The sequence below is a fragment of the Arachis hypogaea genome, chromosome 18 (genome assembly GCF_003086295.3).
Source record: "Arachis hypogaea cultivar Tifrunner chromosome 18, arahy.Tifrunner.gnm2.J5K5, whole genome shotgun sequence".
Taxonomy (NCBI): domain Eukaryota; kingdom Viridiplantae; phylum Streptophyta; class Magnoliopsida; order Fabales; family Fabaceae; genus Arachis; species Arachis hypogaea.
Window position 1 is genome coordinate 91,665,124 of NC_092053.1, and position 26,589 is coordinate 91,691,712.

General features: G+C 35.0%; 1 protein-coding gene and 1 non-coding gene across 2 annotated transcripts; both read right to left on the bottom strand.

The window, feature by feature from the left end:
* Nucleotides 1-817: 817 nt before the first annotated feature.
* Nucleotides 818-925, bottom strand: LOC112774504 (small nucleolar RNA R71). Its single transcript, XR_003188992.1, has one exon. It is a non-coding gene; the product is annotated as a small nucleolar RNA R71 (small nucleolar RNA).
* Nucleotides 926-15,087: 14,162 nt separating this feature from the next.
* On the bottom strand, nt 15,088-24,267 carry LOC112770952 (cytochrome P450 716A67). Its single transcript, XM_025815464.2, has 5 exons — nt 23,822-24,267; nt 19,960-20,177; nt 19,520-19,764; nt 17,840-18,230; nt 15,088-15,721 (listed from the first exon to the last, which is right to left on the bottom strand). Exons 1-5 carry the CDS (start codon nt 24,099-24,101, stop codon nt 15,290-15,292), a joined length of 1,566 nt encoding a protein of 521 aa, XP_025671249.1. The 5' UTR covers nt 24,102-24,267; the 3' UTR covers nt 15,088-15,289.
* Between the last annotated feature and the right edge of the window lie 2,322 nt (nt 24,268-26,589).

The window sequence follows — 26,589 nt, forward strand, 5'->3', positions numbered from 1 at the left end:
CCAATCTTAGTTTTCGAAAATCATCAATCAAATTTTCAAATTTCTTTTAAAATCTTTTCACTTTATTTTTGAAAATTCTTCCCCTCTTCTCACATCCTTCTATTTATGGACTAACACTCCTCCTCAATGTACAATTCGAACTCTATCCCTCTTGATAAGTTCGAATTCTCTCTTCTCTACCTCATCCTTCTATTCTTATTTTTCTCTGACACCTCAAGGAATATCTATACTATGACATAGAGGATTTCATATTTTCTTCTTCTCTCTTTTCATATGAGCAGGAGCAAGGACAAAGGCATTCTTGTTGAAGCTGACCCTGAACCTGAAAAGACCTTGAAGAGAAAGCTAAGAGAAGCTAAAGTACAACTCTCTATACAGGACCTAACAGAACTTTTCAAACAAGAAGAAGCCATGGCAGCCGAAAACAACAACAATGCCAACAATGCAAGTTCTAGGTGCTTGGTGACTTTACTGCACCTACTCCCGACTCCTATGGGAGAAGCATCTCAATCCCTGCCATTGGAGCAAACAACTTTGAGCTTAAGCCTCAATTAGTTTCTCTAATGCAATAGAATTGCAAATTTCATGGACTTCCATTGGAAGATCCTCATCAGTTCTTAGCTGAATTCTTGCAATCTGTGACACTGTCAAGATTAATGGGGTTGATCCCGAGGTCTACAAGCTTATGCTTTTTCCCTTTGCTGTAAGAGACAGAGCTAGAACATGGTTGGATTCATAACCTAAAGAAAGCCTGAACTCTTGGGAAAAGCTAGTCAATGCCTTCTTGGCAAAGTTCTTTCCACCTAAAAAATTGAGCAAGCTTAGAGTGAAAGTCCAAACCTTCAGACAGAAGGAAGGTGAATCCCTCTATGAAGCCTGGGAAAGATACAAGCAATTGATCAGAAGGTGTCCTTCTGACATGCTTTCAGAATGGAGCATCATAGGTATTTTCTATGATGGTCTATCTGAATTGTCCAAGATGTCATTGGACAGCTCTGCTGGAGGATCTCTTCATCTGAAGAAGACGCCTTCAGAAGCTCAGAAACTCATTGAAATGGTTGCAAATAACCAATTCATGTACACTTCTGAAAGGAATCCTATGAATAATGGGACAAATCAGAAGAAAGGAGTTCTTGAGATTGATACTCTGAATGCCATATTGGCTCAGAACAAAATATTGACTCAACAAGTCAATATGATTTCTCAAAGTCTATCTGGAATGCAAGCAGCAACAGGCAGTACCAAAGAAACTTCATCTGAAGAAAAAGCTTATGATCCTGAGAACCCAGCAATGGAAGAGGTGAATTACATGGGAGAACCCTATGGAAACACCTATAATCCTTCATGGAGAAATCATCCAAACCTCTCATGGAAGGATCAACAGAGGCCTCAACAAGGCTTCAACAACAATAATGGTGGAAGAAATAGGTTTAGCAATAGCAATCCTTTTCCATCATCTTCTCAGCAACAGACAGAGAATTCTAAGAGCCACTCTGACTTAGCAACCATAATCTCTGATCTAATTAAAATCACTCAAAGTTTCATGATTGAAACAAGGTCCTCCATTAGAAATTTGGAGGCACAAGTGGGTCAGCTGAGTAAGAAAGTTACTGAACTCCCTCCTAGTACTCTTCCAAGCAATACAGAAGAGAATCCAAAAGGAGAGTGCATGGCCATCACCATAACCCACACGGCCGAACCTGGAGAGGAGGAAGAGGCAGTGATCTCCACTGAGGAAGACCTCAATGGACGTCCACTGGCCTTCATGAAGTTCCCTAATGAGAAACCATGGGAATCTGAGGCTCACATTGAGACCATAGAGATTCTATTGAATCTACTTCTACCATTCATGAGCTCTGATGAGTATTCTTCCTCTGAAGAGGATGAAGATGTTACTGAAGAACAAGTTGCTAAGTACCTTGGAGAAGTCATGAAGCTAAATGCCAAGCTATTTGGTAATGAGACTTGGGAGGATGAACCCCATTGCTCATCAAAGAATTGGATAACTTGACTAGGCAGAGATTACCTCTAAAGAGATATGATCCTGAAAAGTTCTCAATACCTTGTACCATAGGTACCGTGACCTTTGAAAAGGCTCTGTATGACCTAGGATCAAGCATAAACCTCATGCCTCTCTCTGTAATGGAGAAACTAGGAATTTTTTAGGTTAAAGCTGCAAAAATCTCATTAGAGATGGCAGACAATTCAAGGAAACAAGCTTATGGACTTGTAGAGGATGTCTTGGTAAAGGTTGAAGACCATTATATCCCTGCTGATTTCATAATCCTAGAGACTGGGAAGTGTATGGATGAATCCATCATCCTTGGCAGACCCTTCCTAGCCACAGCAAAAGCTGTGATTGATGTTGACAGAGGAGAATTGGTCCTTCAAGTGAATGAGGACTCCCTTGTGTTTAAAGCTCAAGGATCTCCCTCTGTAATCATGGAGAAGAAGCATGAAAAACTTCTCTCAATGCAGAGTCAAATAGAGCCCCCACATTCAAACTCTAAGTTTGGTGTTGGGAGGCCATGCTCTGAGTATCTGTGAGGCTCCATAAGAGCCCACTGTCAAGCTACTGACATTAAAGAAGCGCTTGTTGGGAGGCAACCCAATTTTTACTTATCTATGTTAAATTTCTATTTTCTATTGTTATTTTATGTTTTCTGTAGGTTGATGATCATGTGAAGTCACAAAAACAACTGAAAAAGTAAAAACAGAATGAAAAACAGTATTAAAAACAGAACACCCTGGAGGAGAAACTTACTGGCGTTTAAACGCCAGTAAGGGTAGCAGAATGGTCGTTAAACGCCCATTTTGGCACCATTCTGAGCGTTTAACGCCAGAAAGGGGCACAGAGCTGGCGTTTAACACCAGAAAAGGGCAAGAAGCTGGCGTTAAACGCCAAAAATGGGCAGCAGCCTGGCGTTTAACGCCAGGATTGGCAGCAGAGGGCATTTTGTATGCTACTTGGTGCATGGATGAAAAATCCTTGACACCTCAGGATATGTGGACCCTACAGGATCCCCACCAACCTCAACTCACTCTCTCTCTTCTTTACACCTTTTCATAATACTCTTCCCCAAATACCCTTCACCAATCCACATCCATCCATTATAAAATTCTACCTACCTCACCTTTCAAATTCAAACCACTTTCCCTCCAAAACCCACCCTATATGGCCGAACCCTAACCCTCTCTCCACCCCTATATAAACCCATCTTCACTCCTTCATTTTCATACAACATAAACACTACTTCTCCCCCTTGGCCGAAACACCAACCCACCTCCATCTCCTCCATTTCTTCTTCTTCTACTCTCTTCTTTCTTCTTTTGCTCGAGGACGAGCAAATCTTTTAAGTTTAGTGTGGTAAAAGCATTACTTTTTATTTTTCCATAACCATTTATGGCACCAAAGGCCGGAGAAACCTCTAGAAAGAGGAAAGGGAAGGCAAAAGCTTCCACCTCCGAGTCATGGGAGATGGAGAGATTCATCTCAAAGGTGCATCAAGATCACTTCTATGAAGTTGTGGCCAAGAAGAAGGTGATCCCCGAGGTCCCTTTCAAACTCAAAAAGGGTGAATATCCAGAGATCCGACATGAGATTCGAAGAAGAGGTTAGGAAGTTCTCACCAACCCCATTCAACAAGTCGAAATCTTAATGGTTTAAGAGTTCTATGCCAATTCATGGATCACCAAGAACCATGATCAAAGTGTGAACCCGGAACCTAAGAATTGGCTTACAATGGTCCGAGGGAAATACTTACATTTCAATCCGGAAAATGTAAGGTTGGCATTCAACTTGCCCATGATGCAAGGAGATGCACATCCCTACACTAGAAGGGTCAACTTTGATCAAAGGTTGGACCAAGTCCTCATAGACATTTGTGAAGAGGGCGCTCAATGGAAGAGAGATTCAAGAGGGAAGCCGGTTCAACTAAGAAGGCATGACCTCAAGCCCGTGGCTAGGGGATGGTTGGAGTTCATCCAACGCTCAATCATTCCCACTAGCAACCGGTCTGAAGTTACTATAGACCGAGCTATCATGATTCATAGCATCATGATTAGAGAGGAAGTAGAAGTTCATGAGGTTATATCCCAAGAACTCTACAAGGTGGCGGATAAGTCTTCTACTTTGGTAAGGTTAGCCTTCCCTCATCTTATTTGTCACCTTTGCAATTCAGCTGGAATTGACATAGAAGAAGACATCCTCATTGATGAGGACAAGCCCATCACTAAGAAAAGGATGGAGCAAACAAGAGACCTCACTCATGGACAATAGCATGAGGAAATTCCTTATCATGACATCCCTGAGATGCCTCAAGGGATGCACTTTCCTCCACAAAATTATTGGGATCAAATTAACACCTCCCTAGGAGAATTAAGTTCCAATATGGGACAACTAAGGGTGGAGCACCAAGAACATTCCATCCTCCTCCATGAAATTAGAGAAGATCAAAGAGTCATGAGAGAGGAGCAACAAAGGCAAGGAAGAGACATTGAGGAGCTCAAGCACTCCATAAGATCTTCAAGAGGAAGAACAAGCCGCCATCACTAAGGTGGACCCGTTCTTTAATCTCCTTGTTCTTTATTTTCTGTTTTTCAAAATTTTTATGCTTTATGTTTATTTATGTTTGTGTCTTTATTACATGAGCATTAGTGTCTTAGTGTCTATGCCTTAAAGTTATGAATGTCCTATGAATCTATCACCTTTCTTAAATAAAAAATGTTTCTAATTGAAAAAGAAAAAGAAGTGCATGAATTTTGAATTTTAAAACAGTTTATTTATTTTGATGTGGTGGCAATACTTTTGTCTTTCTGAATGAATGCTTGAACAGTGCATATTTTTGAATTTGTTGTTCATGAATGCTAAAATTGTTGGCTCTTGAAAGAATGATGGAAAAGGATAAATGTTATTTGATAATCTGAAAAATCATAAAATTAATTCTTGAAGCAAGAAAAAGCAGTGAAAAGCTTACAGAAAAAAAAAATATATATATATATATATGCAAAAAAAAAAAAAGGGAGAAAGAAAGAAAAAGAAAAAGCAAGCAGAAAAAGCCAATAGCCCTTTAAACCAAAAGGCAAGGGTAAATAAAAAGGATCCAAGGCTATGAGCATCAGTGGATAGGAGGGCCCACAAGAATAAAATCCTGGACTAAGTGGCTAAACCAAGCTGTCCCTAACCATGTGCTTGTGGCGTGAAGGTGTCAAGTGAAAACTTGAGACTGTGCGGTTAAAGTCGTGGTCCAAAAGAAAAAAGAGTGTGCTTAAGAGCTCTGGACACCTCTAATTAGGGACTCTAGCAAAGCTGAGTCACAATCTGAAAAGGTTCACCCAGTTATGTGTCTGTGGCATTTATATATCCGGTGGTAATACTGGAAAACAAAATACTTTGGGTCACAGCCAAGACTCATAAAGTAGCTGTATTCAAGAATCAACATACTTAACTAGGAGAATCAATAACACTATCTGAATTCTGAGTTCCTATAGATGCCAATCATTCTGAACTTCAAAAGGATAAAGTGAGATGACAAAACTGTTCAGAAGCAAAAAGCTAAAAGCCCCGCTCATCTAATTAAGACTGATCTTCATAGATATTTTTGGAATTCATTGTATATTCTATTCTTTTTATCCGATTTGATTTTCAGTTGCTTGGGGACAAGCAACAATTTAAGTTTGGTGTTGTGATGAGCAGATAATTTATACACTTTTTGGCATTGTTTTTAGTATGTTTTTAGTATATTTTAATTAGTTTTTATTATATTTTTATTAGTTTTTAAATAAAAATTACATTTCTGGACTTTACTATGAGTTTGTGTGTTTTCTGTGATTTCAGGTATTTTCTGGCTGAAATTGAGGGTGTAACACCCTAACTACCAAAGCTCACACTTCCGGCTGCGCGACTCTGATAGTTCGGACATTACGACGACTTTTATATTATTTAATACTAAAATATGAGCCTGTTTAAAACTTTAAACCGCAACACCGCTCCCAAAGATACTTTCGTTTGATAACGTACAACGTACATCCATAAATACCATTCAACTTACAACAACTCATAAAGAGTACATCCATATATATATACATAAATATATATAAATATTATTACAAGCATAATCCAATACAATTTCCTATCCCTCTTACAGAATATATCAAGATAAAGGCGAGGGTACAATAAACCATAACTAAAATGATACAGGGCATCACAACAACAATTAAATAAGCTCTTCGTAACTTCTGCGCCCATATCCTGAAAGGGGAAAAATGTAGGGGGGGTGAGAACATCATCCTCGAAAGGGTTCTCAGTAGAGGGTTTTTGGGAATTACTGTAATAGGATACATGAAGATAACCGCACCAGTGATTCATAACCGTCTTATGCCTCTTTTCAAAAACAACAGTTTACAATGAAAGTAAAGTCGGAAATCTTTTCGGAAAGAAGAACCGTTCAATTCTCAAAACTCAAAAGCCTTTCAAAATGGTTTATCTATGCGGAACCAAAATAGCCTTTCATAATTTTATTCCAAACCAGAAACACAAAACCAAAATCAACCGTCAGTTCATCTCTTTCCAACCACGGCCCTAGGCCCAAACAATCCAACCAACAACCAATCACCACAATCCAACAGAGTCCCAGATGCAAACACAGATAGGAAGTTCAAGCACAAACAAACAGTTATTACAAGTAGAACAGTTAGCAATTAATCACATAGGCAAACCAAGTATAATATGCACACCCAACCAATGTCACACAAATGCATATGATGCATGCCTGTCCCTAGTGGCTGATGATATCATCTGTCGGTTATAGAGCCAACCCGACAAGTCCTGGTAGCTAACCATTGGACTGTCCCTCTGTCGTGCATCCCCAACTCGAGTTATACTCATCATAAACTTGATCATAATCATGATCCATATCCATCACCCTCACTGGTGAATATTTATCCATCACCATCACTGGTGAATATTTATGGGGGCGAGCTCATCCGGGCCTTTCACAGTGCCCGGCCACACTTACAACGTTGGGTTAACAGAGCTTCGAGTCTCAACCTGGAGCACATGGTGGCTAGCCATTGCTACTACCCAGGGAAACCCTCATCTCCAATAGTGGAAGTGCAAAAATCACAATTATCAATAATTCAGCATATACATGCATTCATTCTCATCCATGGATCAACATCCATCTCAGCCATCTGGCTTACGGTTCAGTCCAGAACCAGCCAATATTGATAATCACACACAGCCATTCCGGCTCACGGTTCAATCCAGAACCAGTCAATATTCATAATCATACATAGCCATTCCGGCTCATAATAAAATAGCACTTCCACATTCAAAATCATCAAATTCATGAAATCGGCATTTAAGCCATAAATCATTTTCTCAATTCATTTCACTTTGAAATCAAGTTTCAACTCTTTTCAGCCTTGGCTTTAAAGATCTCATTTCTCAAATTATCTCAGGCTCATAAGCCAATTTTACTCAAGGAAAATTCCCTTTTTGAAATAAGCCACTCTCGGCTTCCTCTTTCCAAAACTTCCAAAACCATGGAAAGTTAAAGATTCCTTTTGAATCATTCAAAATCACCCATCCAACAATGGGATTTTTGTAACAAAAGTTCCTCGGCAGAGTCCCAAGTCCTTAGGGGAGAATAGCATAACTCATTTCGCCAAATTCATTTAAAATCGTTAAAACCTTGGCTTTCCGATTTGAGTAATAAAATAAGATCTAAGCCAAACCGAGTCACGTAATCATTTATTTCCTTCAAAGTCATTTCCTTTACTTAGGCAAAACCAGCTTTAACCCCCATGACAAATTCTAAAACGTTTCAACTGTTAAAAATTATTTTAGTCTTGCAAGAATTCAGAATTCAAAGAGTACTCAAAACCTTTCTCAAAACATTTCAAAATGAAACTTGTCAATAGACACTCAGGTTCTTTCAAAGTCATTGAAACTTCTTTAATTAAAACCCCCAAGTCAAATTCAAAGGCATAAACCCTTTTCACATCCAAACAGCTTTAAAACACAAGTCTCATCTAAATAACTTTCTTCTGAAAGAGATACAATGTCTTTCTTAAGAAGCAAGACTGAATCACAATTTCCTCTTTAATAATTCACTTCAAAAGCATGAATCATTCTTTTCTTGATAATTCAAGTAAAATAGTAGAAGTCTTTAACTCATCATTTTTCTAGACAACATTCAATAAAGACTCGGATTTTATAGAAATTTCGGCAGCACCTCCCCTAAAACTTGGACTTTGCCACCCGGTTCGGGTCCCAACTAAACCGTTCCTCATTCCTTTTTAACAACACAAAACCAGAAATCAATTCAAAGCAGGCTAAATCCAACAATCGCCTCAGTGGCGTATCTCAAGGATACCATTTCAAAATCAACTCAATATCAATCGATTTAACTCATTTCCAAAGCTTTAAAGAATCAGTTCGGCAATAAATCATTTGTCCATAACCAAGTCAATTAAAGTAAACCAGGCTGAATTCAAAAGTGCATTCGACTTTTCACATCATTGAAATAATTGACTCAATTCAAACCAATCCTCAACGGTATAAACTCAGATTTCAAATCTTTAAAGAATCAACTTTAAAACATTACATTTCATAAAGCCGCACAACAATTCAGCCAAACCAACATCCATAATCATTCGAGTTAATCAAATAATACATAAGGCAGTTACAATCACCAAATACACAATATCTCACATCAGTATCCATATGTAATAATTCCAATACATAAAACATAATTTTTGGAAAGCGCCCCTACCTCAAAACGCAAATTCCATAACTCAAACGCGTCACGGAGTCCTTTCCGCCTCGACCCGAAATCAACAATCAAAATCCCGGCTACCAACACCTCAGCTCCAAACCGTTTTCTCAGCAACCACGACGACTCTAATCGCAATATGTAATAACCGAGATTAACTCTCATAACAACAAATGCTACAACTCCTCAACGTATAATAGAGTAGTAACTAGAGGGCTTTCAGATCGAAACGCTTACCGAACCGAAGGAATGGCTGAACCGAAACAGCGGTGATCTCTGAACCGGTTCGGCAGCAGCCCGGCAGCCACCTCAAGTAGCAGCGGCAACCGGACTCCGGCAATGGCGCCTGGAACCCACATACAGAGACGTTAAAGCTTTTAGAATCTTAAACGAAGGAAGACCGAATTCAAAAACCCTTACCGGAAGAGTTTTCCGGCGACGGCAGCGGGGTTTCCGGTGACCAGGCACGGCGGCGCGACTCAACACAAAACCAAGCAGAGCGGCGGCAGCCTTCAGCAACTCCGGTGAGCTTCTCCAACGACAGTGATGGCCGGAGCTTCGGCGGTGCTAACCGAGGCTTGCCGGCGGCAGGAACGGCGGCGATAGCTCTTTCTCGGCGGACCGAAACAGCAAACATGAGGGGTTTCATCTCGCTTCTTTGCTGCTGACAAGGGCAACCACCCAGCTCCGGCGACGGCGAGCTCGCGGTAGCAGCGGCGGTATCCAAGTGTGACGGCGGCGCGCAAGACAGTGCCCCTCTCTCTTCACCACGAGTTCCCTCCCTTTCTCCTGCGATGGTGGTCCTCCGGCGCGACACCAATCACAACAGGGACGGCGGCGGTGAAACCCCAACAGCAACGAGTTTCCCAGCGACAGAGCACACCGGCTGGAGGTCACGGCGATGCGAGAGGTTTCCGACGCGGTGGTTAGACCTCAGCTCGGCCTCAGATCTTGCTCTCCCTCCCCCGCGCGCCTGACTCCTTCCCTCTCTTCCATTGTTGATGATGGCAACAACAACCGGCGATGGACTAGACGCGACTGGGCGGCGACGACGAGCTCGATGGCGAGGGCACGGTGGTGTGGCGGCGGGCATGGTGGCTACGGCCTCCCTCCCTCCGGATCTCCTTCATTTCTTTCACAGGGGACCGTGTGTGTGTATGAAAAAGGGGGGTGGCTGCTGCTGCTACTATCATCAATAATGTGCAGCTAGGGTTGGCTTTTGGAAGGGAAAATGTGGACTCCATTAGGGTTAGGGGTATTTTTGTAATTTCACTCAAAAATAAGGATAATATAGTAATTGAAACCCAAATTAAATTCAACACTATTTGTACATAGAAAATACTATTTGCTCATCAATTTCACAAATTATTTTCAATAAAATGCCCAAATCAAAATAATTAGAAATAATATAATTAAACCCCTTTATTTTTCCAAAGTAGCAGTATTAATATTTAAAATATTACTTATCTAGTCCAAATCATATAAAATCCTTATTATTTCGTAACTACCAGCCTTATACCTTAAATATAGAAAATAATCCAATAATTATAAAATTGGATAATAATCATAACTTATCTCAAGTTCAATAAATCAAAACTTGCCTTAATTATCTTTAATAAAATAATCTCTGGAATTAAGGCTATAAATAACTATATGATTTGAGACTTGATCATAATAAGACTTTTCAAAAGTTCTGGGTCTTACAGAGGGACCTGAGCAAAAATCTGATTCAGAGGCTGAAAAAGGACTGCAAATGCTGTTGGATTCTGACCTCTCTGCACTCGAAGTGGATTTTCTGGAGCTACAGAAGCCCAATTGGCACGCTCTTAATTGCGTTGGAAATTAGACATCCTGGGATTTTCAGCAATATATAATAGTCTATACTTTGCTCAAGATTTGATGCCCCAAACCGGTGTTCCAAGACAGCATAGAAATTCTGGCGTCAAAATGCCAGAACTGGCATAAAAGCTGGAGTTAAACACCCAAACTGGCACAAAAGCTGGCGTTTAACTCCAAGAAAAGTCTCTATATGTGGAAGCTTCAATGCTCAGCCCAAGCACACACCAAGTGGGCCCGGAAGAAGATTTCTGCATTAATTACTTATTTCTGTAGCCCTAGGCTACCAGTTCTCTATAAATAGGACCTTTTGCTATTGTATTTTGAGCGATCATTGATTAGTCTTATGCTATCTTAGACCTTTATGGGGGCTGGCCATTCGGCCATGCCTGGACCTTTTGTTCTTATATATTTTCAACGGTGGAGTTTCTACACACCATAGATTAAGGTGTGGAGCTCTGCTGTTCTTCATGAATTAATACAATTACTATTGTTCTTCTATTCAATTTACACCTGCTTCTTCTCTAAGATATTCATTCGTTCTTCAACTTGATGAATGTGATGATCCGTGACACTCATCATCATTCTCACCTATGAACATGTGCCTGACAACCACCTCTGTTCTACTAGCAATGGCTTGAATGCGTATCTCTTGGGTTTCTAATCTAAGATTGGAACCTTCGTGGTATAGGCTAGAATTATTGGCCGTCATTCTTGAGATCCAGAAAGTCTAAACCTTGTCTGTGGTATTCCGAGTAGGATCTGGAAAGGGATGACTGTGACGAGCTTCAAACTCGCGATTGTTGGGCGTGTGACAGACGCAAAAGGTTCAATGGATCCTATTCCAACATGATCGAGAACCAACAGATGATTAGCCGTGCGGTGACAGCGCATTTGGAACATTTTCACTGAGAGGACGGGAAGTAGCCATTGACAACGGTGATGCCCAACATAAAGCTTGCCATGGAAGGGAGTATGAATGATTGGATGAAGGTAATAGGAAAGCAGAGGTTCAAGAGGAACAAAGCATCTTCATACGCTTATCTGAAATTCCTACCAATGAATTACATAAGTATCTCTATCTTTATTCTATTTTATATTTTATCCATCTTTTAATTATCAATTCTCCATAACCATTTGAATCTGCCTGACTGAGATTTACAAGATGACCATAGCTTGCTTCAAGCCGACAATCTCTGTGGGATCGACCCTTACTCACGTAAGGTATTACTTGGACGACCCAATGCACTTGCTGGTTAGTTGTGCGAAATTGTAACAAAGTGTGATTCACGTTTGAGAGCTCCAAGTCTTTGGCGCCATTGTTGATGATCACAATTTCGTGCACCAGTACGCGTCATCCACGTGTACGCATCACTTGCCTGATGCGTTAGTCACGCGTACGCGTCGTTCCCTCGTGCGCGTCGCTGCCAGCTTCTCCAAACCTCACTTTCTTGTGTTCCTTCCACTTTTGCATGTTTCATTTCCATCCTCTAAGCCATTCCTACCCTGGAAAACCTAAAAACATCGAACACACATATCACGGCATCGAATGGTAATAAGAGAATATTAGAAATTAGTAATTTAAGGCCAAAGAAGCATGTTTTCAATCAAAACACAAAATTAGGAAGGAAAATGTAAAACATACAATTTATATGAATAAGTGTGAGAATAATGGATAAATTCTACTTAATTCAGCCTAAAATGTACCACAAAATAGTGGTGCATCAATTACTCACCACAAAATTGGTATAGAAACATAAAGGGAGTTGAGAGGAATGCGTAGCCACAAACGGATCATCGATCGAAGTTCTGGATTGTGAGAAAAGTGAATTTGAAGGAGGTGAATAGTGAAGTTAGGTTTTCTTTCTTCTCTTCTCATAAGCTCGAGCTCTCTCTCTCTCACTTTGGAACAAATGAATGAAATTGGAAATTGAGTCACGTTTTGGTCAAGATAAGTAAGAGGTAGTTTTGTCCTTTTGTCCATTGACCCTACTTAGGGCCAAAATTTTAAAAATAAGTATACCTGTTCGTATTTTAAATTTTTTTGGTCATTTTTATATTTTTATTTTTCTCATACGCAGTACCGGACTAATCTAAGTGTGTATAGTTAATTAAGATACTAGTATGCGTTTTCCCATAAATAATTATATTTTCGCGCTTCGAATAATTTTTTAAGTTCAAATTTTATCTGTAAATTCCCAAATTATGAAATTTAAACTTTTAACCCAATCCGAACGATTTTAAACCCTCTTAACTCAATTGTTAATTATCTAATTAACTGGTTAAAATTTTTTAGGTCTTACAAATCATCTAGTAATTAAATTAATACATGTATTCAAGAATATCAAAAGGCAGTTATGATATTAAGGTTGTTTTATTTAGGATTTAAAAAAATAACTGTTTGGTAGGTTAATGGCCGAACCAATAACCCTTAAATAGTATGACCATTGACCTCTTTTGGGCACAGTCTTAAATTGTGACAAGATAAAGCGTGGCTAAATCTCTAATTAATTGCTGTCTTCATAAAAACGTGGTCATTATCCCTTTTGGACACGTTTCAAACGTGCTAAGGAAAAACGTTACAAAATCTTTAATCATTCTCTATCCTTATAAAAGTATGGCTATTAATTCTTTTCGATCACGCTTTTAAAATGTGACAAAAAATAAAAAGCAAGGCGACGGGATTTTTTCTTATAATGACTAGTGCTATGCAGCAAAATATCATCAAAATAAATCACAATAAATTTTTTCAAAAATATTCTTTCAAAACATAATTCATGGAGCTACTTTTTTATAGGATGAGTGGATAAGGACTGGATTGATAGAAATTTTACTAGAGAATCCATTAAGATAAGATTTCTCCACTAAACCTTTAATAGTCATAACAGCTAAATACTTAAGGAGTCTTAAGAAAACTAAATTATAGTGCTGAGTAGGTGATAAGTTTTTAAACATCCCACCAAACATTAGATTCAACTAAAATTAACATAAAAACTATGACTCAGACTTGGAACTCTTAGGTAGCGTTTGTTTTGAGGTACTGGAACAGAGATTGAGAGATTGAGACACAGTATTATGTTTGTTGGTTCAAAGATTGGTACTAAAATTTCTATCTCTATCCCTAAAATTTTAGTATTTTAATATCTCCAAAAAGTAGGGACACAGGAGACTGAAATTTTTAGAGACGGAGACTGAAATTTTAATAACATTTTATACCTAAAATATCCTCATTTCAATTAATTAATTCCAATTTTATCCTTTGTGCAAATTAAGTTAGAGTTTTATTCTTGTTTCAATTTCTGTTTCTCACTTTGCACCAAACATAATACTGAAATTTATTTTGGTCTCTATCTCTTAGCCTCTGTCTCTCAATCTCAATCTTTCAGTCTCTGTCTCTCTACCAAACGCTACCTTAAATACTAAAGACTAACATAAAAAAATAACCAGAAGTCTTAATTATTCTCATTTAACTAATTATTTCTACGCTTCTGATGCTTATATCATATGCCAAAATCAAGTAAAAAACCTACTCTATTTCTAAGCATAAACTTGCAATTAATTAAAATCTAATCCTAAATTCGCCAAATTTTCAGGAAATATAGATTCAACTCACATAAGCATAAATTAAAATTATCCAAAAGAAATTCATTCATTAAACATCAAATTAAAACATAAACTAACCTAGCTAATTCAAACTAGGCATTTTATCAAACAATTTGTGTGCATGATAAAATATAAACTTACAATTAACTAAAATTAATTCTAAATTTACCAAATTTTCAAGAAATTTAAATTCAACTCACATAAACATAAATTCAAATTACCTAAAACAAATCATTAATTAAACATTAAATTAAAAATCCAAGAAAACAAGTGTTCGTTACATAAAATAAGAAAAGCATGAAAAAAATGCAAACTAGGAGAGCTTGAAGAAGATGAAATTTGAGCTTGAATCCTCAAAGAACTTAACAAAATTAAAGTGAACTAACCTAAAATCACATAAATCACATTATAGAGAAAAGAGAATTTTTCTTTTTAGAAAACTAACCGAAATCATAAACTAATCTAATATTAACTCTCCTTAGAACCTACTATTCTACTTTGATTTCTATTTTTTTTATCCTTGAAAATCTGGGTGTATGGGAGGGTTTTTAGAGGCCCAAATTGGTTATCCCACATGTACTTTAAATGACGCACATGCAACTTTGTCTGCGTACGCGGATATACTCGTGTGGAATTCTCTTTTCTATTTTTCGTGTAGACATATGTATGTATATTATTTTAAAACCCTGAATATTAATTTTCTAATGCCGTTGAAACTGTTTCATAATTAAAAAATAATGATTTAACAGAAAAAAATTAGTTTCCTAATTAAACTCTTTCGAGAACCTACTAAATAGGCAAGTCTGATGTATCATGAATGACCTTGTAACACTTTGAGTACTTGAGGGTTAAGATTTTGTCACACTTCATGTAAAAAACAACACACTCACTTGATATGGCCTTATATTTACATATGGTTGAATTTGGATCCATATTTACTCCTGTAAATGTAAACTTCCAATAATACAATAGCAAATCAAGAACTTTCCCTAAACAAATTGCAGAAATTTAATACAATATTATATTCCAACATTAATGTGTAGAATGACAATAAAAACAATACATATTCTATTTCAAGTTTGCACCTTGTGTAGACCGATATGAGCACCATATTGGGGTTGAAGAGTAATCATATTGATTGGAGCATGAGTATAGGATGGAGAAAGTTTAAAAGAGAAATGTTGTAAAATCAACGACAAAGCCATTTTTGCTTCCACTATGGCAAAGTTCTGTCCGATGCATATTCTAGGACCCCATCCAAACGGAAAAAATGAAACTCTGCCATTTGTTGCCTTTAAAACTCCTTCGGAAAATCGTGTAGGGTTGAATTCCTTTGCATTCTCATCCCATAGTTCAGGATCATGATGAACCAAGAGAGTTGGCAAGGAAAGTTGAACTCCAGCAGGCAATGTTAAATACCCAAGTTTCATATCTTTGTGAGTAATTCGAGTAAGCCCAATTACCGGTGGGTATAATCTGAGAACCTCGTAGAAAATCATGGTGACCTGTTGAAAAAAGATTATCGTAATGGTATGTTCCAAGGTTAGACCGTTAAGTGCAATTAGATAATGTGTCTATTAAACTATTCTTTCCCTTGTTAAATAATAATAATAATAATTAAATTAATCAAGATAATTAGTGTTTTACACTTTAATTAGGAAATTTTATGTTCAAGTCTTAAAAACAACAAAACATATATGACACCCATCTTGCAGTTGAACATGTATAGCATCATTGAACAATTAAATCCAAACACACGTCCTTATATATGATAATTTGTTTTTTCCAAGTTATCTTCTCCATAAGGATCTTAAAGGGTTTTGAAGGATTAAAAAGAAAATTCCATAAATATAATATGAGGAGGTAGGTTAACACTTAACATGTTACTATGAGGAGGGAGTTTTTTTTTTTTTAAAGAAAAAAGAATAAATATAGTATGGACTTTGCTACCTTGTGTTCTGAGGACATAGGTTAAGCATACCATAAAAAAAAATATTTTATAAAAATTATTGTAAAAATTAAATTTTTTTACATTTACAATACATTAAATACATCAAAAGTATTAAAAAATTTCTATCATTGTATTTTTAAGGGTTTAGCTAGCATGTGTCCTAACTCCGCCTATACTACACCTATATTTCATAGCCTGTCCCAAGTCCGAATAAAGGAGGAGAGTTGTGTTCGGCTTTCGATAGCCAACATAAAAACTTAGTTGAATCTTCATGACATGGATCAAAGACGTTATTGCACTAAAGTCAGGTTGTTGCCCGAAAGCAACGCGCTGTATGGTTCGCGTACAGTGTCAAATGAGCAAGAACCGCTACATCGGTGCACGGGCGTAGTGTAAATGAGCAAGAGTTCCCACATTTTCGTGAACGGATAAGAGTAAATAAGCTAATTCACAAAGAAAAAGGTAATGATAAAAGTCGGAGAGACAGAATGTTGAGATTTGGGACATGGAACATAGGCACTCTAATAGAAAAATCCATGGAGGTGGTGGATACCATGACAAGGAGGAAGATTAACATCATGTGCCTACCAGAAACAAAATGGATCAGCACGAAGACTAAGGAGTTTGATACCTTCATGTTCAACCTTGGGTATACAAGAAAGGTGAAGAATAAGAATGTGGTAGGTATTATGGTGGATAAGCAGCGGAAGAAGGACATAGTGGATGACAAGAGGGTGGGAAATCGGATAAATTTCTATCAAACATGTGGTGGAGGAGGTACTTTTCATGTGCTTAACGCGTATGCACTGTAAGTGGGTTCGGACGAGCAACATAAGATAAGGTTTTAGGAGGATCTAGAGCGTTTGGTCCAAGACATACTTTTGGGAGATAAATTTTTTTTAGGAAGAGATTTAATTGACCATGTTGGAAAAGAAGTGAAGGAGTATTCATGGACGCCATGGTTTCGGGATGGTCAATACCGAGGGTAAAACTATTTAACTTTTCTTCAACTTTTGACATTCTCATCGCAAATATATGTTTTAAAACGAGAGATGAACATCTTATAACCTATAGAAGTGGCATGACAAGCTCTCAAATCGACTTTTTCTTGCTGAGGAGAGTCGACCAAAAATTTTGCATTAATTGTAAAATTATTCCGAGAGAGGTTAACAACACAACATAGGATTCTCATTATAGATTTTTACGTTGAGCAATAGTTGAGGAAAAGACATTATATGAAGAACCTAAGGACGAAGTGGTGGCGGATGAAAGATGAGGAACAATGACGTTTCCTAAGAAGGGTAAGAGAAGAGGCCAAGTAGGAAGGGAATGGAAGTGCGGAGGAGATGTGGAGGGAGATAGCAGAAGTTATTAAAAGATTAGCAAAAGAAAGTTTTGATGAATCTAGAGGGATAGGATCAAGGGACAAGGAGATGTGAAGGGATATTACATATTTCGTTTTTAATTTTTGATAAGCAAGATGTGTAATGTAGAATAAAACCGTAAATATGCTCAAGTTTTAAAATATTGCTACATATCATATTTATTTTATTTTGTTTAAAAAAATTCCGAAGAGGACATATGTATTACGTAATATAAAGAGATTTTTGGGGAGGTTTTTGTAATTTCCCTTAATAGTAATCATTTTGAAGGTAAAAATTACAATACTTACAATCTTAAGACGACTCAGCCCCTCAAAGTCAGGCGTTTGATTTCCAAAGACTTGCAAGACTTCTTCCCTGGCACGTGCTTGCCAATCAGGGTACCTACTCAATAACACCATAGTCCAAACAAGCAAAGTTGAGGTTGTCTCTTCACCAGCAAAATAGAATAGTTTGCACTCTTCAATTACATCTTCAATACTCATTCCAATATTCTTGTTATTTCCATGATCTTGAATTTCCTTATGATTTGATTCCAAAAGTATGCCCAATAAATCATTATTTTTGGTAGCTTCACCTGCTTTCAATGCTTTCTCTCTATTATTAATCATCACTTTAAGTGAATTTTTTATATCTCTATCAATCTCCTTCATCCTCCTGTTGATCTTAGTAGGTACGAACCTAAACAAAAAACAAAATTAAGCTTATTACCAATTGTTGACTAGAAATATTACTATTGCAAGTAATTATAGGAGAGATGCTATATTTTTGTTCACCATACATTTTTGTATTTGGTGATGCAAGTAGCTGTAGTAGAGATACTATATTTTTATTCATCATACATTTTGTTTCGGTAAGTGATTGGGCAATGTACAGAATATATAAATTCAAGAAGAATACTCCAAATCGGTTCCTAAAAATTTTTAGTCAAACACTTTTATCCTCCGCAAATTTTAAGCACTAAAATCATCACCAACTTTTATTTCGTTAGACAAATCAATAGGTTAGGGAATAATTTGGTGATTAAAATTTGCTAAGAATTAAATTGTCTGACTAAAAATTCTTTAGGAATTGATTTGGAATATTACTCTAAACTCAAATTCTTCACATTGGAATGAAGGGTTTTTGTTTACAATTTTTACCGGTTCTAGTTGAGGTATATCACATTGTACCAGCATCAAAATATTATTCCACTGAATATTGTATAAAACAAATTTCTCATGTCTAAATGATAAATTTCAATTGATAATGGTAGGTGAACAACTCTTTTAGTACAAGTAAATAGTCAAATTAGTCTTTAAAAAATCATTCATTCTACAAATTTGTCTCCAAAAGATTTTATTAATTAAATTCATCCTTCAAAGATTTTAAGTTACTAAGTTAGTCATATTAGTCCTTCCGTTACTTCCGTTGCTAATGGTGTTAGAGTTTGCTAATGTAGCACATTAAGTGACACTACAACACACTTAGTAATCCTAATTGACAGCTAATATGATAAGTTTATGAAATTAGATCAAATAAACCCCGAATTGAAGGATTCGAATGCTTCAAGGTCTCAACTCAATTAAGTTTTGATTTTATCTAATTTAATAAATTTATCGTATTAATAGTCAATTAGGACTCCTAGATGTGTATTGAGGTGTCACTTAATGTGCCACATTAACAAACTTTGACATCATCAACAAAGGAAGTGATGGAAGGACCAACGTGATTAATTTAAAATTTTTGAAGGCCAAATTTGATTAAAAAAAACTTTCAGGGACCGATTTGAAGAATGATTGATCTTTTAAGGATGAATTTGACCATTTACTACTTTTATTACAATTATTGTACAATGAAGACTTAAAATATCTTTATATTTGTAAGAGTTGGCCGTGAGAGTTGTCCAAATAACCTTTATGTTAGTTATTATAACGATTATTTAATTAGTTGTTAAATTAAGACAAAAAGTAAGAGATACAAAATAGTACCTCCATCCAGGAATGTAAACGTTCATCAGAACCTTCATAGTGAGTTCAGCTTGCTCCTTCTGAAGCTCAAATATTCTTATCCCTTCTTCGTAACTACTTCCAAATGCAGCTCGAGAAATTACATCACTAGTCAACTTTTGAAGGAAAGGCCACACGTCAATTTCACATGATCCGTCCGAGGACAACATTCCCTCCCATTTACTAATCATATCAGTACAACTTATCAAGAATGCTGGCATCATAACCTGCAGAACACACGTATATAAAAGTTCAATTTCCTCGTATACAAACCTATGTAGCTTGCTAAAGTCTATTTTATATCCTAATGGAATCGAAAAGATACACAAACAATTCTGAACGTCCTACTTCTTTTTCTCTTCTTCCTTCTTTGACATGTTTACAAAATGTAAACTAATCATATCAACCACATAATAAGTCACCTTAATATTTTCTGAAGTGAATGCTGGATTGATTATTCTTCTATGTTTGTTCCATTTCTCACCCTCGTAACTGACGATACCAGAAGCTAGCAAACGAAGAAGTGGATTCGAATGAGGTTTTGGAAAGTCATGAATCTTGTTCAATACATCTTTGATTAACTCTGGATCTGCGATGGTCACCCTTGGTTTTGGTCCATACCAAAGAAATGAATTCTTACCTGCATGCATATCAATGACAACTTCATAACAAGGATGATAAGCAACGATAAAAGCACTCACAAACATGGAGAACAAGAAATTTTCTATATATACTATTTGATCATGTGAAATACACAAGCTAATATAGAAATAGTAACAGTATGAAAACATGATTTAAGGCTGGATATTTAAATTCAAATTAGTGGAGTCTAAAATCATGCATATTGTGAGATGATAAAATATATATGTTTGATGAACTCTGTTTTTTTCCTTTCTATATTCCCTTGCATATAGTTATTAAGCCTATCCAATTTGGTCAAGATATTAGGTCACTAGATTAGTCGTCCCACCAATAAACTAGTAGAACCGCTTAAACTAGATTTAAATTTTTATTTGATAAAATCAAGATATCCATCATCGACATTATTGGTGACTAATCTCTATATTACAGGAGCACTTCGAAAAAAATAAACAAACCATAAAATGGTTAAAGAGCGAGATGAATTTCTAGCAGATTGGTTATCGAGTGTGAGGAAAAAGCTGGAGTTATTTATAGTTAGCTTAGAGTTTGTTAGAATTGGTTAGCCTTATATAAGCCTGTATATATTTAGACTAACTACATTCAATCACACAATTACAATAAAAAAATCCATGATTACTCTCACTAATCTATTCTCTCTTTTTACACGTAGTATTAAGAGCCCGTTTGTAAGATTCATGGCTTCATTTTTGCTAATTATATATTCATCAACCAGTGCCAGGAGCACATAAGTTCCAATTCCAAACAAACTCAGTGAAGACAATTTCACAACATGGAGGAATTCAAAGTCTGGAGATGGAAGATCACATTAATCCCTCAAAGATCCCATCTCATTTTGAATCAGTCTCTGCAACCGAGGAGAATAGTGATGCAAATGTGTCCAAGAAAGTTTCAGTTGCATAAAGGACTTAAATTACTGAAAACCGCCCTCTCTTGGTTTGCTATTGCCTTTATGCCTTTGGAATTCTAAGATTCTGATTTTGTTACAGCTGTTTACCTCATTAACAAACTTCCTCCATCTATTCTCAGTTTTAAAAGTCCTTTTGAAGTCTTGGTTTACAAGAAACCTAATTATTCATTCTTGAGAGTTTTTGGTTGTGTCTGTTATCATCTTCTCAAGCCATATAATAAGAGAAAGTGTGACTACAAATTTGTATCTTATTGGGCAATGACTCCAACCAGAAGGTCATAAATGTTTCTCAAAGGATGGTAAAGTGTATTTGCCACGCACCTCTTTATGACATCTTTCTGAGGTTCCTTCTATTACTGCCATAGAGCATAGTTCTCCTTGAATATAGGAGTTACTCATGATCACCTATCTCAATTTGCTATTAATTCTCCACCCTTGCCATCAATGGAACAAGCATCCTCATCATTTATAAGCATAGATACCTCAAAGGAACACCATTCCTATTTCTGGCATTGAAATCAAACTCCCTATATATCTACTATTTCTAATTATAGTACTATTAGTCATACTGCCACTGATAATCATCCGATGACCACTAGAACAAAATTTGGTTCATTAAAGCCTAAATCTATAAGCTGGTGCACCACTATTGAGATCACTGACTTGGTCATTGCAACTCCCAAAACTGTCCTGCAAGCTTTACTCTGCCCTCATTGGAACAAGCCATGGACAATGAGTATAAGCCACTGGCTAAATAGCAAAAGGCTTTCATCATGTAAAAAGTGTGGACTATGAAGAGATATATAGTACAGTAATTCGACCCACTACTATCAGAATTATCATCACAATTGTTCTCATTCAAGGATGGGTGATGAGATAGTTTGATTTTGATAATGCGTTTTTAAATGGACAGCTAATTGATAGGGTATAAATGATGTAGACACTAGGCTATCATCTCTCAAATTCATCAAGAGTTTGTAAGTTGTATAAAGCTATCTATGGACTTAAACAAACACTACAGGTTTGGTACAATACTCTAGCTGCATCTTTGAAATGTTTTGGCTTCTATAATACTACTTCTGACATAGCATTATTTAGAGAGAAGTCCTCTACTACTATTACATACATGTTAATCTATGTTGAAGATATTGTTGTTACCTGTTCTAGTTCTATTGGCAATTGTAAATTAAATGTTATTTTTCCCTTAAAATATTTGGGCAAGTTTAACTATTTTTTGGGTTTGAAAGTTGAATTTTTGCATCCATACAAGCTGCACTTCACTCAAACTAAGTATACAAATGATCTCCTTATTAAGGCGCAGATGCACCAGGCTAAAGCAACGCATACCCCAATGATATCATCACTAAAACTCTCAAAACAACATCATAATGTATTTGAAGATACAAAGAAGTATAGGTTTATTGTCAGAGCATTACAGTATCTCACTATCAGAAGACCAGATATAGCTTTTTCGGTGAATAAAGTGTCTCAATTCATGCACTGTATAATATTGGAGCATTGAAAAGTAGTCAAGAGAATCCTACTATTTGCAAAGTATTGCTAGTCAAGGAATGATATCTTTTCTAAATGTGCTTATTATAAATTATTGTAATTTGCGGACAGCAGATTTGGATGATAGAAGGTCAGTAAGTGAATATCTTTTTCTACATTGGGAGCAACCTTATTTCATGGAAATTTGGAAAACAAACAAAGATTAGTAGCTCCACTACAAAGGAAAAATATAGGATAATTGCATAAGCACAGACTGAGATCAAGTCGATTCAACAAGTTTGAAGGAGCTACAGCCTACAAGTGCATCAAGATCAGGTGAGTCAGAAACCAAACCCCAACTGAGTTTCAGGCGTCTTAAGGTAGTTAGTAGCAACATATATGAATTCGTACCGGCTAATAAACTTTCCAATGATTTTTTAAAAAGAAGAGCAAATAAATAGAGTGGAAAGACAAATTACACACGACAAAGTATACAGAAGTACAGAACAAACATATCCAAAAGATTTTAAAATAATCCACGTGTATAGCATGGTCTTATACTCTTATTTATGCATTCACACTCTGTTCTACTTGTTAAATAGTGTAAAATCGCTGAAAATTTTTGAGAAAATCAGAAGCATATGTCAAAAAGTATGTATGCGTAAATATTTCACACGTATTGATGTTGGATACTAACATGACACCAATTATTGTTGCATGTGATTATTCTTACCAATTTTGAGATATTTGCATCAAACTTGGCTTCGACAAACAAAAAACTAATAAATAATTGTACAACAGTAACGATATGTTTGGTTGGCCACAAAGAAAAGATAGTGAATTTCTTGATAAATTCCATGCGTTTTCTTTTACATTTAAATTTATTATAATCTTTTTTCTTAAACTTTATATCTCCAACTATATACACCCAAAACACATAACTTGATAAATAAACTTTCAAATTGGACTTAATAATTTTCATATTAAATAATCTCTTTCATGAGCATTTTTATTTCAATCTAAAAATTTTAATCCTATAAAATATGATGAGATGAAATTATTTCATATACATACAAAGGAAAGGCTAGTACATCCACTTCAATAATAATTTTTCATGAAAAAATAATTAATTTATTAGGCATGGATATTCTAAATTCTAAGAAATATTAAATAAGTAAAATTCAGGATTTACGAATAAAAAGAAGGGGCAAGATGGGGAATACCGTATTTGTTTGTATTTTGCTGGACATAGCAGTAGAAACGTTGCAATATATCATCATCAGAGACATCCATGGGTTTAGATTGGGATTGTTTTAGCATCTTCACAATTTCTCGTGTGTCCCCAACCAGAATCCTGTACGGACTGCCTTTAAAGCCTTGCTCTCTCAAGCGTTTCTCAAGCTTCTTTGGCGTTAGCCACAACCAGTTCAGCACCTTCCATCCCCATATCACTGCAAGAATCATCACTGTGACCGCAATAGCTGTGGTCCATGTTGCTTCCATTTGTTCTGTGTCGTAAGAAGAGAGAGATAAAGATGGAGGAGATGAAACTAAACAGAAGCAGCAGAGTAGTGCGTTTAAAAAGAGTGTTAGAAACTTATGGGTTACACAATAGTAAGGCTGTGGGGTCACTAAGTACCCGTTGTCTTTGACATTTCACGGATTATTTGCTATTTGGTGGGGAGCTAAAAATATTTGTACGTTACATTTTAATTGATTTTTGTATAATTTATTTGGTTATTATTAAATTTTTTAAAAGATTTTTTTTAAAACAATAAAAAATATTTAGATTAGACTAAAACCAAAAAATAATAGATTAATTATTAGATTTTTTCTGAAATTGTTTATATAAAAAAAATAGGGCAAATCACTTATTTAAATCAAAGGGAATGAAAAAATTACATGAATCAGCGAAATCAAAATTTGGTTCATAAATCTACTAATTCACATTTCTATATAGTTAGAATCTACCTAGTTCGAATTACACACACGCACACACCCACTAATTTGAATCAACCTAATTCAAATTATACCTACACTAATTCGAATCAGGGTGATTCGAATTACTCACACACACGTGCACATAGTAATTCGAATTGGGCATATTCGAATTACTCAGTTAAAAAAATTATTAAAAAAATTAAAAATATATATTTTGTGAGTAATAATTTAAAAAAATTTATTACAAAAATTTATTAAAAAATTAATAATTTAAAAATTAAAAAAATATATATTTTATTTCATACATTAAAAAAAACTAACAAAATATTTAATTACGATACTTCTTTAAAATATTAATGAGCTATCAATTCGAATTTCATACAATATTTTTTTGCCCATTTTTAATAGCTCATGAATATTTTTTAATAAATTTTTTTAATAAATTTATTTAAATTATACTACAAAAAATATTTTATTCTATACAAAATAATTTTAAAAAAATGGCTTAAAAAATGTTAGGAGTACTATAAAAATTTGTAATGTTCTAATGACTTAAGTAAATACATGCATGTACTCAAATTTTAAATAAAATATTCTACATAGTCAATAATAATTTAGAAATTAAAGAAAATATTTTATTCTATACAAAATAATTAAAAAATATATTTTATTCCATACAAAATAATTTTAAAAAAATGGCTTAAAAGATGTTATGAGTACTATAAAAATTTGTAATATTCTAGTGATTTAGGTAAATACATGATAAAAATATATTTTCTTTAATTTTTAAATTATTATTGACTATGTAGAGTATTTCTTTAATGTCCTAACTCAGTAGGACATTATAAATTTTTATAGTACTCCTAACATCTTTTAAGCTATTTTTTAAAATTATTTTGTATAGAATAAAATATTTTTTTGTGGTATAATTTAAATAAATTTATTAAAAAATTTTCGTGAGCTATCAAGAATGAGCAGAAGAGTACTGTATAGAATTCGAATTGCTCACAATATAATTCGAATAGTGATTCGAACTTCTCCATGTGTAATACGAATAATGTAATATCTCACCATATAATTTAAATAAATTTATTAAAAAAATTTATTAAAAAATATTCATAAGCTATTAAAAATGGGCAAAAGAGTATTGTATGGAATTCGAATTGATAGCTCATTAATATTTTAAAGAAATCTCGTAATTAAATATTTTGTTAGCTTTTTTTTTTAATGTATGAAATTAAATATATATTTTTTTAATTTTTAAATTATTAATTTTTTTAATAAATTTTTGTAATAAATTTTTTTAAATTATTACTCACGAATAATATATTTTTAATTTTTTTTAATAATTTTTTAACTGAGTAATTTGTCCCAATTCGGATTACTATGTGCACGTGTGTGTGAGTAATTCGAATTAGGGCGATTCGAATTACATGGAAACGCAGTTTGAATTAGGTAGATTCGAACTATATAGAAATGTCTCTTGGTAGATTCATGAACAAATTTTTTATTTGACTGATTTGTGTAAATTTTTGCTCCTCTTGACTTATTATCATGATTTACCCTAAAAAAATATGTCACACTCATCAATCAATCAATATTATATATACATACATATAGTTGTATCGATAACAAGCCCAAGTCTCTTAAATTTTTTACAAATAAAAATATAATTAATTTATATTCATGCGATATATAAAACAATTACTATATTATTATATTATAAATTAAAATTCACTAATTTAAATTTGTTTTTACTTTTAATATAAGCATTAGAAATAAATAAAATTTTATAACTAGATGTAGTGTAACAAAATATATATAATATTAATTAATTTTTAAAAAATTCTGAAAAAGTCCAACTAATTTAAAGTAAATATTTTTTTAATATTTGATTAAATTATTCATGTATTTAGTAATTTTTTTTTTGGATTTTCTCATAGTTAAGAGTATAATCATTATAATTTTTTAATTATTATTGTTAGAGATGTTCCTAAATCAGATATGACTAAAATTTCGATACAATCCGTATTATTAAACTCATCAGATC